Source organism: Nyctereutes procyonoides, unplaced genomic scaffold (assembly GCF_905146905.1).
Source record: "Nyctereutes procyonoides isolate TBG_1078 unplaced genomic scaffold, NYPRO_anot_genome, whole genome shotgun sequence".
Taxonomy (NCBI): domain Eukaryota; kingdom Metazoa; phylum Chordata; class Mammalia; order Carnivora; family Canidae; genus Nyctereutes; species Nyctereutes procyonoides.
The window spans coordinates 3,082,749-3,096,439 of NW_026575133.1; the positions used below are offsets into that span (position 1 = coordinate 3,082,749).

Sequence of the window (13,691 nt, forward strand, 5' to 3'; positions counted from 1 at the left end):
AGAGACGTAGGCAGAGGGAGAAGCAAGCAGGCTCCCTGAAGGGAGCAAGATGTGGGATTCCATCTGGGAACTCCGGGATCACACCCTGAGCTGAAGGGAGACGCTCAACCGCCGAGCCACTCACTCAGGCGTCACTGATTTGGGATTTTTGAATAAGTCTAATACCTCCAGGCAACAAGACAGTAAAGGATCATTTTTCCATCCCTCTTCCTTTAAAAAAAAAAAAATGAAGTCTTGGTTAATCATTAAGCCAACCATGATATCTCGAAGAGTTAAACGGATCCATATCTCCATTACCATCCAAACAAGTCGTTTTCCTCTCCTGCTTCCCCTTCAGAGAAGACACTCCCCAGCTGCTGAGGCATTCTTAAAAGAACTTTCTAGCTCAGCTCACACCCCGCCCAAGACCAACGACCTCCTCCTCTCCAGGAAGGCCAGCCCCAGTCCAGGCCCGCATATACCCATGCTCCGGGTCAAGAAGCATTCATCGGGCCTTCCTCTGCCAATTCTAACGCTGCCACCGCTTCCCCACGCCCCGACCCCCCTCCAACTACGAGGTCCCGGTCTTCCTTTTCGTCCCTGTCAGCCTTGTTTCCCTCATCTCCAGACGGATCCCGAGCCCCAGATCTCCGTCCGCGCCTCGCTCGCCGGGTCAGCCCTTCCCAGACGCTGGCACCCGGACCTCCAAAGTGCAAATGCCGAAACCAGACGAGTTGACGCGCCTAGAGGAGAGTGTGTGGGTGGAAGTGTCTGTGCTGGTGTGTGGAAGAAACCAACCGAGTCCACGCGGGTGTTCATTTTCGGGAAATGCCAACCACGCCCGGCTGACAGAGCGACGATCCGCACCCCAGCGCCCCCGTGCACGCAGCACTCCGGGTGGGGCAGCTCAGAAGCTGCTGGGCTTCACCCTGCGCCCGGGGCCGGCGGGCGCCCCGCCCCCCAGCCGTACCCCGCCCCCCCGGCCCGGCGCGGTGGTAGGGCCCGGCCGCGACGTCACCCATTGTTTACAAATCAACCCGAGCCGGTAGGATTCCGGCTCCCGCTGCTGCAGGCGCGCGGCGCGAGTGCCTGGCGGGCTCCGGCTTCCGCGTCCGCCCCGGCCCGGCCCGGCCCCGGCCCCGGCCTCGCCCCCGCGTCGGCCCCCGCCCCGCGCCCCGCGCCCCGCTCCGCCGCGGCCCTCCGAGCCCCGCCGGCCGCCGAGCCGCCAGCGCCGGCCGCACAGCGCCGGGTGCCCGGGCGGGGGGCCATGCCGTGCCGGAGGGAGGAGGAAGAGGAAGCCGGCGAGGAAGCGGAGGGGGAGGCGGAGGAGGAGGAGGAGGAGGACAGCTTCCTCCTGCTGGAGCAGTCGGTGACGCTGGGCGGCTCGGGCGAGGTGGACCTGCTGGTGGCCCAGATCGGCGAGACGCTGCAGCTGGACGCGGCGCAGGACAGCCCGGCCTCCCCGTGCGCGCCCCCGGGGCCGCCGCTGCAGCCCCCGCAGCCCCCGCAGCCCCCGCGGCCCCCGGCGGCCGTGCGGGCGGACAAGGCCCGGCCCCCCGCGCTGCCGCTGCTTCTGCCGCCCGCGCGGGCCGAGGCGGTGGGCCCGGCGCCCCCGGGGGCCCTGCGCTGCGCCCTCGGGGACCGCGGCCGCGTGCGGGGTCGGGCTGCGCCCTACTTCGTGGCCGAGCTCGCCGCGGGCCCCAGCGCGTTGTCGCCGCTGGCCCCTCAGCCCGGCCTTGACGGGCCCTCGGGAGCGGACAAGCGGGCCGCGCCGCAGCCGCTGTCGGGCCCGTGCCGGCGAGGGTGGCTGCGGGGCGCCGCCGCCTCCCGCCGCCTCCAGCAGCGACGCGGGCCCCAGCCCGAATCCCGCACGGGCGACGACGACCCGCACCGGCTCCTGCAGCAGCTGGTGCTCTCGGGGAACCTCATCAAGGAAGCGGTGCGGAGGCTTCATTCGCGACGGCTGCAGATACACGCAAAGCTTCCCCAGCGCCCGCTCTCCGGGCCGCTGTCGGCCCCGGTGCATGAGCCCCCTTCTCCGCGCAGCCCTCGGGCGGCCTGCAGCTACTCCGGCGCGTCCGGGAGGAGCGCGCAGCCCCGAACTGGCGACGGCGTTCCTGTGCCTGGCAGCTAACACCCCGGGAGTGGCCACAGCGCCAGCCTCTGCCTGGAGGGCAGGGGAGCCCCCTGAGGGCTAGCTACATCCCTACTCGGACTGGTGAACTCGCGTTTTGGAAGCGGGAAAATAAGCTAATGCAGACGAGGAAGGAAAAACCGCGAATGTTTTCGCGGGGAACTAATGGAGGGCCCCCGATGCGTTTGGAAAACAGAAGAACTTGGGTGCCCTATTTGAGGCAGATTACAGAGCGCACCCCAAGCTCACATCCAGTGGTACTCCCCGTTCGGCGTGGCCAGCCCCAGCGGTGCAGCGAGCAGATCCACGCAGCCGAGCCAGTGGGACCCTCCAGGACCCTCCAGCCCAGCGACCATGTGGCCACGTTCCACGCGTCTCTGATCGCCGCGCGCCCAAAGGACGAGGATGACCCCAGTTACTTGCTTTACCTTTTCAGGGCTGGTTCCTGATCCACTTTGGGGGAGGGGAACATGAGTCAGACCATCATTTCAGGGAGAACCTCAAACTGCCAGACTTGAAAAATTTACGACTCTTTAAAAAACCCGTCTTGTGTCTTGTGGGTGCTGGTTCTTAACGCAAAACACGCGGTGCCATCAAAGGACCTTTTTTGGGAGTTGAATGGGAGTAAGGTTCGCGCTGCCTCCGCGGTGCGAGCGGGGGGCGGGGGGGCTGCGCGCCGGCGAGGGGAGGCGGGGGCGGCGGTGCCGCGGCCCGGGGAAGTGGGAGTCGGCGAAGTCTTCCTCTCTGGGAGATTTTCACTGCCGTCCCCCTCCTCGGGTTCAAGGTCAGGGTTCCCCCAGCGCCCGCGGGGGTGCGGGGCTCCAGGAGAGCGGAAGAGTTGCCGGGTTCCGCCTGTACCCGGGAGAAGCGCCCGGGGCTGTGCAAGTGCTGGAGTCTTCTGAGGACGCGCGCCGAAGGGGACGGGCCGGGCCGGTCGGTGCCCACCGCGGCCCGCCGCGCCCCGGGCTTTCAGAGAGTGCCCCGAGCCTCAGCCTCGGTCGGGCAGCCCCCCCCCCCCGCCCCACCTCCCCGCCTCGGCTCGGCTCGGCTCGGCTCGGCGGTCCCACTCCAAGCGGGTGGCGCTGGCGCTCCTTGGGGCCCGGGCTGGGGGCTGGGGAGACGCCACGTGACGGGCACTCCGGGGACACAGCCTCGCACAGCAGCTTATAATGGACTCTCCGGGGCCATTTGCAATAACAGCTGCAATTCCCTGGATACACGGAGTTGGTTTCCTCCCTCCGCCCCTCCCCCAGCCATGCCAGCTCGCCTTTGTAAGTGAAGGAAACCGAGTAGAAAATGTGACCCTCCAAACGGAGAAGCTGCAGGCTTTGCCATTGTGAGCCGTGGTGAAGTGCGTTTAGCATACTTTTCACTTACTCTTGAGGGATCTAAATCCGTTTTGTTGGTGTTTAAGTTTTAAAAGATTCAATGGCTTGTTCATCATCCAGATGTGGCTATTGAGGTATCTACACTTCGCACCGGAGTGTCTGGAATTGTGGCTATCCTGATTATAGGATTTTAACTTAACTGAAATACTTGTTTTTAATAAATGCATTGGGTTTTTTGGTTTGGGTTTTTTGTTTGGTTTTATCTTATTCTTGGCTTTCGGTGGGAAAGGTGCACAGAGCACAATTCTCTAATCCATAAACCTAAAAACACTTGAAATCCTTGTCAGCCTGGCTTGTGGATGGTAATTAGAGCGCCTTTGTGTCTGAGCAGCTCACTAGTTAAGCAGGGTCTGCGTGGCTGGGTGCGTATTGGTGCTGGCATGAAATTAAATGAAAGTGAGGTCAGGTTTTGGACCAATCCCATTCACTAAAAACTTAGAGCCCCTTGGATTACCAGTGATGGAGATGTTTTATGAAGCTGCCTCTGACTGTATTAGCAAAAGACATCAGATCAGCCGGTCACTGCAAACTGGGACTTTTTTTCTTTCTCTTGACTGTGGTCATTAAGTGGACTTGTTTCACATGCGGTCCTTAAGGCTAGGACAGCTCTTGGTTAGAGGCTGATCAGGATACAAACCCACAGTGGGAAAGCTGGCTGGCAGCGCCTGAAAGGACTCCTCTCTCTGCTCTTGGCATGTTTGTTGCCATGCTCTCCCTAAGCGGTGACCTAACAGCCCATCTCTGTCCTTCCCTGAGTTACTTCAGTCTGTTCTCTCCAGAAAGGAGCCACACTAGGCAAGAGATGATCCAGGATTCAAGGCCACTTATTAAATGGGGTCCTTGGACAAGTTGCTCAACCCCTGTGAGCTTTGGTTTCTTCATCCGTACAATAGACAAGAAATGGGATGAGGAAAAGGTTTATGGTGACTGGCACATGCTGAAGATGAACAGTCTCTAGTCTCTCCTCCTTCCTTCCCAGGACTGCCTTTTGGTAGGCAGACCACAAGGTCCTCAGTTTATCACAAAAGAAGACCATGCCATGATCCCAAAAATGCTTTCTAGATTGACTACTGTATGTTACAGTCCTGATTTTCTAACACCCTTTTGGGCTCCATTCCTATTGTCTGTATCTCCCCATTCAAATATACACAGCCCCTGATGGTCTATAAGAAGTACCTCCAGAGCACACCCAGCTGTTTCCCACAACCTATGCAGGAAGTGTGGGAGGCTTGTCCAGTGCCACTCAGCAAGGGAAGGGTGATTATGGAGGCTCTAACATAACTGAGGAAGATGGGGTTTGTGTGTGTGTGGGGGGGATGTCCAACAGTGCAGGTAGCTGTCACCTCTGGGCACTGAGCAAAAGTGGAAAAAAAAGTGGAAAGTGGTCAGGTGGTGACTTTCCCTGGCATTGGGGTATCCTTGAGGTCCTCAGCCCCACTACTTTAGTGGGCATGGGATTTCCTGGAGGTCAAAGGGTTAGGAGCAATCCAGGGCCAAACTGGCCATGATTCCATGCCACTGCACAGACTGTGCTGGCTTCTTGTAATGATTAAGGCTAGACTCAACCATGGGGCTCACCCAGTACTACTCCCTCCTTAAAAAAGAAAGACTGGAGGGGCACCTAGGTGGCTCAATAGTTTAGCATCTGCCTTTGGCTCAGGTCCTGATCCCCGGGGTTCTGGGATGAGTCCTGCATCAGGCTCCCCACAGGGAGCCTGCTTCTCCCTCTGCCTATGTCTCTGCCTCTCTCATGAATAAATACATCTTAAAGAAAAAAAAAAGACTGGAGAAAACTAATGTCTACTATCAGGCTATCAGGAACTTTAAATACACTATGACCCTAACTCCATCTTTTAAATATTCTTGCAGCTCTTACTAGTCACCCCAAAATCCTTTTTTGGAATAGGTCAAGGTTTACACAAATGATTTTTTAAATATTTTATTTATTTATTCATGAGAGACAGAGAGAGAGGCAGAGATACAGACGGAGAAGCAGGCTCCACGCAGGGAGCCCGACGTGGGACTCGATCCTGGATCTCCAGGATCACGCCCTGGGCTGAAAGCAGACGCTCAACTGCTGAGCCACCCAGGCTGCCCCTTAAGATATTAGACCATTTTGTAGGTGGAAAAATAGTCCAGGAAGGGGACAAGGCAGAGTGACCTACTGAAGTCACTTAATGAAGCCAAAGGCCTATCAGAGTCTAGAACACAGGTCTCTGGGCTCCCAGCTCAGGCCTCTTTCCAGTACCTAATACCATCACACATAGTCCAATAGTGTTCACTGCACAACTCCACACATAGACTACAATGTGAATGACACCACTGCCCTTGTCCAACATGGTAGCCCTGCCACCGGAACCTGGAAGAAACTACCCCAGATTGCTCGGCTGACCTAGGGAAAGCCAGGTATGCCACAACCATTATCTTTCAAAATATGTTCAGCATCCTATGAAGACAGCTAACTGGCCACAGAAAATGACCTGGATGAGATAAAAGACCAAGCTAGAAAGTCAATGAAAAAAAAATAAAACACAGAAAGTGTCAAATAAATGATGTGAAGAAAAGAATGGCATGCCTCTGAGAGGACTGCAGAGACTGCCACCCCAAGATTCCATTCTAAATTAGGCAAAAATGCTACAATATTTGGATTCAATTTTTACCCTTCCTTTTTCAGCTCATAAGCAGAGACATGGAACGAAGATCAGACACCACTTTCCTATCCAGCAAAGTCTGTGTTGAACCCTGTGATCCCTTCCTTCCAATCAGGAAAGAGTTACCCTGGCAACCAAATTACTAACTCACTCAATTAGCTCCCCCCTCTTCCACCAATGCTCAGTAATCACAGAATGTCAGCCCAGGGAGAGCTCAGCCTTAGGCGGTCTAGTGCTATGCCTCGTTTAGTGATGGAAGCCCAGAGTGGTGCGCTCCCCGGAACACCGTGCAGGCTGGTACAGGCAAAGCGACAAAACCTTTCCCATGCAGCACGTCCTCCATAACTGAACTGGAGAACAAGTGACCTACCCTTAACAGTTTCCCAGAAGGCATGATAGATAAGAGCACAGGCTTTGCAGGCAGCCCTCCACTGCCTCCACACAGGCATCTGTGTGATTTGGGGCAGGGTCCTTAATCTCAATGATCTCAATGAACTCATCTGCAAAATGGGGGTTAGAAAAGAGCCTTATCTTGAAAAATGATGTGAGTATTCAATTAGATAATGTAAGGGAAGCAAATAATAAACACTCAAATAATAAAACATCGTTTCTGGAAGCTATTGCATGAAGGCCACTACTTTGTTTTCTGTGGAAAATCCTACCTTTTAAAGACTTCTTCAGTCTGTTTCTTAAAAAGCATAAACCTCTGAAGACCAGTCGCTTGAGTACACACCCTTGTTGTATAGGTAAGTGCTAAGGCAAGAATGGAAGAAGGGAATACTCAGTCTATACTCAGAGATTTAGTCTCAAAAGGGTGGCAGTCCCCTTCCTCCCAAACCTTGAAAGCCAATCAGGATTGGGGCTGGTAGAGCCAGAGGAGCAGGAAATATTACAGAGGGGAGGGTTTGTGCTGAGAACAGCGTTGGACAACAGCTTTAATGCCTCCATCAGAAAAACCATTCCCTTCTAATTCAGATTCAACACTCAGCTGAAGTTCTGTATGCCCACCCTGTCCACTTTTGTTCATAATTTGTACTGAGAAAAAGCAGGCAATTTCTTCGCAGGGAGTGATCTCAGAGTTCATTTTGTTCTTACTCTTCATTTTATTTACTCATCATAGGGTTATCTTAGGAGCTCATATATGAATGTCTTCTTTTCCCAAAGAGATTAGCTATTCTTTGATGGCAGAGGACAAGATGAGGAGGATGTGTTGGGCAGATTATCAGGCCACTGGGCATGGGGGATGGTCTGAAGTTGGGGAGAACACTTATGGTTAGCTGTTATAACATCCAGGCACCAGGTGATAAGGGCCTTGGTGGAAAGAGAGAAGACAAGAAAGACACATTTTGAAAAGAAAAAAAAAAAAACCCATAGGCCTCCATATAGTACCCCGTTGCATCTAAAATATCTGTTCTAGAGCTGTACATACTGCCTGGGGGGCAATTTTGGCGCTTTCCTTTAAAGCTCCTTCCTGTGACTTTGGGCAGGTAGGTGACTTCACCTAACCTAACCTTGAGTTCCTCATCTGTGACTTCGGATGGTAATCAAGTCTCTGTCTCACAGAGTTGTGAGGATTCACTGAGCTAATGCTAGTAAAAATGCTGAGGCCACTGCCTGAAACAGAGCTGCATTTAGTAACGCTGCCTGGGTATTGGCATTTCATAAATATTTGCAGAGCAAACAAACGGGGCAATTTCAACAGACTTGTAGGAGGAGTGGGGTGCTTGGGGTGAGGAGTTGTGGTTCCTAGAAGTTCAAAGAAGATGGAAAGGGAAGGACAGCAGCTAAAAAAGAAAAACTGAGCCAAGGGAAGGGTTTGCTCAACCAGGAGAGATCTGTGCATGTCTGACTGTCACCAGGGGACATGCAGGGGGAGAAACCAAGGGGAAGATGCTCTAAGGGATAAGGCTGCCTGAGGCGGCAGGAAGGCCCAGGTGCCCAGTCTGGCCAGGTTTGAACGGCAGGGGTCAGGGAGGTTATAGGGATGGCTGTCCCACTTTGTCACAAACTGTCCTACCACAGTGGGCCAGGAGCCTGACAGTTGGCTGCTGAGACCCGTGTGCGTGCCTGGGATTGCTCGGTATGCCTGTCGTTCTTGTGTGAAGGAATCCTTCTCTGCAACTTACGCCACAATAGAATGGAAGCTAAGTCTCATAGCAAGGAGTTTATGAACTGCTCCCCCTTATCAATTAACTGACTCATACGAGGCAAAATTCACAACCCCCAACTGATAGGCTGTTCAGGCAGTTTGTTTGACTTATTGATTTGGGTGGGTTAAAAAAAAAAAAAATCACCAGCTGGTTATCATGTTACCTTTGGCCTGCCTTTTGCCTGTTTCTCCTTTACTAAATTAGATTCCACAAACTAACATGGGAAAAAAAACGATTTCCTAGGTTTTCCCAAAAATCATCCCCAGACTGGAGTCATAATCACCTTTCTCCAGATGTACCACAAATAGTACTTTGCTTCAGCTGGGTTAAGGAGGGGAAGAACTCACAATGCAGATGTTCAAAACACATCTTAATAGTGCCGATGAGGGAAATTGAGGAACTTCAGAGTGTGAAAAAGATAGTGAAAGTCACTGAGCAAGTTCTGATTCCATATACCCTGGACCTAACCAGAGGATGTACACAGAGATAATGCAGACACAGCATTACCTGTTTGTGTACGGCCGTGTGCGTGTGTAGACACACTCACATACCCACCATCCCTTGCTGTCCACCCGTCAGCCTCCCTTGACTCTAATCTTACTTTCTCTCCATACCTATTACTTACTTTTTTCCTCCCATATTGATGTGATGAGTTGGTCTTCGTAAAGTACTTAGAACAGAGCCTGGCACGTGGCAAGCCTACATACATTAGCTGGTATTAATAGAGCTTCCCCTCTTAGTCCTAACAGCCGACAATCCTTATCTTCAGTCCTGCTCGCTCTCTCCAACTTCTAGTCACTTATGAGTCACCAGGCTGCTGTCCCTCTAACTTCCCACATCAAACTCCTAATCAAGCCCCATCCCCCACTCCAACCACCAGCTTCTGCTTGCCACTTCCCTATTGTTCTGGACCTTCTGGGCTCAAGACTTGCAGAACGTTACCAGGGAAACCTAGGCCCCAGCTCTTTCAGAAGTTGAGAGTTGCCTCAATTCGGCCAGCTTCCACACCCCCAGTTCTGTGCCCGACCACTCCACGGGGCCGGGGAATATCCCAGCCACAGTCATTCCCGGGCCAAGTACTAGAAATGGGCTATCCCAAGCTGCAGGCCCTTGGAAATGGCCATTGCCTCAACACACAGACACTTGCCCAGGCGGGAGGCATGATCAGCTTTAAGGGCTGTTGAGTTCAGACCCTGCTCTACCACTAATGATTCCTACCTCTCCCCATTATAAAGAGCAAAGCAACATCTTATATAAAAAGGTGCCAATGGAGTATCTGCCCTTAACAAAGATCACTTCTCTTTCCCTCTACCTTGCTTCTCAGGTGCTGCGGATCTTTTCTCCCTGTCTGCAGACACCATTCTAACTTCATCCCTGAATGCAGCTCTGGCCATAGTGCAATCCCACTGGATATATGCACTGGGTGAGACTCCGCCTTGGCCCTATGTCCTCATCTAACAACTTAAGGTTCTAAGCGCAGAAGCCATATACCATTTGTATCTGTACCTCTTTTATGCAAAGAGGTATACTTCATATACTACCTTATATGAAGGCTTTGGCCCCAAATCTGCTTGTGAATTCTTCCAGGATGTCTCAAACCCTGCCCACATCCCAGATCCCCAGGGCCTTGCACATCCGTGGTTGGCATTCAAGAGAAGTTTGAGACTAGTGATGCTACTGTGTTAAGGTACTTGGTGGGTCAAGGTCTGTGGATGCTCCTAAGAAAACGTAATAATCCAACATGGAAGAAAATGGTGTCAAGAAAGTCTTATACAGGGACACATGGGTGTGGCTCAGTGGTTGAACATTTGCCTTTGGTTCAAGGCATGGTCTCCGAATCCCAGGATCTAGTTCCCCCAACAGGCTCCCCATAGGGAGCCTGCTTCTCCCTCTGCCTATGTCTCTGCCTCTTTGTCTCTCATGAATAAATAAAATCTTAAAAACAGGAGATCTCAGAACCAGGCTGCCTGGGTTCCAAATCCCAGCGAGTCTACTTAAAAGGAGGTGACTTCCAGCAAACCACTTAATTTCCTGGGCCTCAGTGTCCCCATCTATAAAAGGGAGAAAACAGTGCCTACCTCATAGCCCATAAAACCATGACATAATGAGTTTTCTTCAGTCCTGGCACCCAGAATAGTACTTGGCTCACATGTGCCCAGTGAATACTAACCCCAGAATGATGAAACAGAGGGACACACTGGTTTAGGTTATATGTAGGTGGCCTTCTGGAAGGGGTTAGAGAGGGACTTGTAGGGTAAAAAAGAGCTGGGGAACCGCTTGTGCTCACCGTGGCTCAAGTTAGCAATGGCAAGCTGGGCACATCTGGGACAGACACGGGCCCCCTAATGGAAGGGACAGTGGTGGTGCTAAGAATTAGCCGCTATCATCTTTTGAACATGTATGCTATCCCAGACATCCAGATCTTCATTCAATCCTCCCAACTACCCTATAAGTAGTATTGTTGTATTAATGAGAAGGAAAGAGCACAGAGCAGTGACTCGCTAGTTAGGACACAGCTGATGAGCAGAGCTGAGTTACTGAGCTCCAGCGTGGGCAAGTGGTGTACAGGCCAGGGAGGAAGAGGTGCTAGGCACAGGAGGACCCAAGAGCGCCAGCTGGCAGTAGGAAGGGACTCAACTCCCATGCCTGGAGAAGATGGGCCTGAAGACAGGAAACTTTCAGTTCATATAACCCTGTCTGCTCTAACGGAGCCAAATGCATGACTGTAAAACTTTTTTCCTTTCCTAACCTGTAGCTCAGAACTGGGTCCAGGTGAGAGAGGAAACAAGATGGCTTTGCCTGTGTCCTCCCCATTCTGCACACACAAAAATCCAGATGAAAATCAACTCCCTCCAACCCTCCAGACACAGCAAGTCACTTGGCCTCTGCCCTCCAACCCAGAAAACATTTCTGGAATATGTTCCTATTTCACAAAGGGAATGGAAGCCCATCTAGCAGGTTTCAAAAACCTGGACTTAATTTGCTGATCTCGAGGGACATCAACCTAGAAACAATGAAGCACAGCAGCCCGACCAATATTCTATGCCCAGCAAAGCTGGCTCCAACCATTTGCCCAGGTACCCCTGAGGACACTATACGTTTATTAAGATATCCCCTACGTGTTTTTCTTTCCCCCATCTTCCACCAAAAAGCCAAACCATGCTCCAAAACAAAAACCAAATTTATTCAGCAGACATCTTAAGAAATCCTATAAATCAGGACCACCACAATTTCTGACACTCCGGTGCGAAGTGTACGTCAATAGCTACATCTGGAGGATGAACAAGCCATTGAATCTGTTTTTTTAAAATTGGTTTAGCTACCTTAAGTTTGGGAGTGGCACTTTACTTAAAGTGCCGTCAAGTTTCACAAGGGTAAATAAAGCCAGTGGGTTCTCCTCTCGGAGAGTCACATTTTAAACAAGATTTCAGTCACTCAGAAGAAGAGCTGGTGACAAGAGGAAACTGTGAGGGATGAGGACCCATGAAGTCTCAGGCCTGCGGCTCCACAGACAGCCAAAACAGAGCAGAAAAATGTCCAGGGTCTCATCTATCCCTGCAGACACCAGAAAGGGTGGGATAAGAAAGTAGGGCTGGGAAGACAGGGGAGACCGTTTATGACTGTTTCTGAGAAAGCTCATGGCATGGCCAAGAGTGCCCCGTGAGAGGAGGAGTAGTTCTGGAAAGAGGAAAACAAAAAACAAATAACTCTCCCCAGTCCCTCTCTGCCTCTTTGTGTCCTCGGTAGACTCCAAGAGGTAGCAAAGCAGACAGGGCTCTTGGAGCAAGAGAAAGAAAAGACATGGGGGTGACTTCAGCTCTCCCAGGAACCCCACAGCCTTTTGCACAGGGCATACTGTGACCTTGAACCACAGGTGGCAAGGTCAAGTCAGTTAGAAGTCCACATTCAACTCCAACTCTATCCACCTTCAAAACTGTCCATCTCCCTCTAATCCCCTAACTGGAGCTCACATCTCCCACCGCCACCAAACGCCAATTAGAGGGGAAGGAGGGGGTGACGGCAACCCACCCACCAGCGAACTTTTACATTCTTCTTTCTTTCCTCCGGAATTTCTTTGCACAGCAATTGTTAGCACCACTTCCACTAAGCTCTTCCACCGGAAAATAAAATGTATGCGTATCATTAGTTTTCAAGTATTGTTGTAAAACCCTGGCGATACCCGCCCCTTGGAGCCCTGTCTTTAAACAATCCAAGCACACGACACCCCCAAGGGCTAGGTCAGGTACAAGTCGATGCAAGTAGCTGCCACAGTTCTCCCGGTTTATCCCTGGTCCTTGGCCCCGAGGTGCACGCGGACGCGCTCACACGGCACGAATGCGCCCCGGCCGGTGCACTTTTCCACGCTCGTGTTCTCCGACAGCCTCGCCGGGGCTGGGAACTTCTGGCCTCGAGGTCTCCCCACGCGTCTCCCCGCAGCCTGGGCGGTCGCTCCCAGGGTGGCGGCGGCGGCGGCGGCGGCTTCAGCTCCGGGCTGGCGAGGGCGGGGCGCTGTCGGGTCTGCGCAGCGGCGTCCCCTTCCTCCTCCGGGCGCCCCGGGTCAGTGCAAGGCGCCGGAGGGCTGCAGGGCGACAGGGTCCGGTGCGCTGCGGCCGCCGGGCCCAGAGGCGCTCGCGGGGCCCGTGGCTGCCACCGCGGCGACGGCTCGCTGAAGCCTCCGCACCGCCTCCTTGATGAGGTTCCCCGAGAGCACCAGCTGCTGCAGGAGCCGGTGCGGGTCGTCGTCGCGGGCGCGCGCCCCGGCTGGGGGCCATCGTCGCTGCTGCAGACGGCGGGAGGCAACGGCGCCCCGCAGCCAACCCCGCCGGCACGGCCCGGGCAGCGCGCTGGGGCCCGCGGCGAGCTCGGCCACGAAGTAGGGCGCAGCCCGACCCCGCACGCGGCCGCGGTCCCCGAGGGCGCAGCGCAGGGCCCCCGGGGGCGCCGGGCCCACCGCCTCGGCCGGCGCGGGCGGCAGAAGCAGCGGCAGCGCGGGGGGCCGGGCCTTGTCCGCCCGCACGGCCGCCGGGGGCCGCGGGGGCTGCGGGGGCTGCAGCGGCGGCCCCGGGGGCGCGCACGGGGAGGCCGGGCTGTCCTGCGCCGCGTCCAGCTGCAGCGTCTCGCCGATCTGGGCCACCAGCAGGTCCACCTCGCCCGAGCCGCCCAGCGTCACCGACTGCTCCAGCAGGAGGAAGCTGTCCTCCTCCTCCTCCTCCTCCGCCTCCCCCTCCGCTTCCTCGCCGGCTTCCTCTTCCTCCTCCCTCCGGCACGGCATGGCCCCCCGCCCGGGCACCCGGCGCTGTGCGGCCGGCGCTGGCGGCTCGGCGGCCGGCGGGGCTCGGAGGGCCGCGGCGGAGCGGGGCGCGGGGCGCGGGGCGGGGGCCGACGCGGG

At 54.5% G+C, this 13,691-nt stretch overlaps 2 protein-coding genes across 2 annotated transcripts; one reads left to right on the forward strand and one right to left on the reverse strand.

Annotated features, from left to right (window-relative positions):
- The first annotated feature begins 1,163 nt into the window (after nucleotides 1-1,163).
- LOC129523328 (proto-oncogene FRAT1-like) lies at nucleotides 1,164-3,685 on the forward strand. The gene has a single exon (XM_055346089.1). The coding sequence runs from the start codon at nucleotides 1,247-1,249 to the stop codon at nucleotides 2,111-2,113; it is 867 nt and encodes a 288-aa protein (XP_055202064.1). The 5' UTR covers nucleotides 1,164-1,246; the 3' UTR covers nucleotides 2,114-3,685.
- A 7,780-nt stretch (nucleotides 3,686-11,465) lies between these two features.
- LOC129523327 (GSK-3-binding protein FRAT2-like) lies at nucleotides 11,466-13,642 on the reverse strand. Its single transcript, XM_055346088.1, is given in 2 exon segments — nucleotides 11,466-12,961; nucleotides 12,963-13,642. Coding segments are annotated over 2 exon segments (1,032 nt in total). The 5' UTR covers nucleotides 13,575-13,642; the 3' UTR covers nucleotides 11,466-12,541.
- Nucleotides 13,643-13,691: the final 49 nt, after the last annotated feature.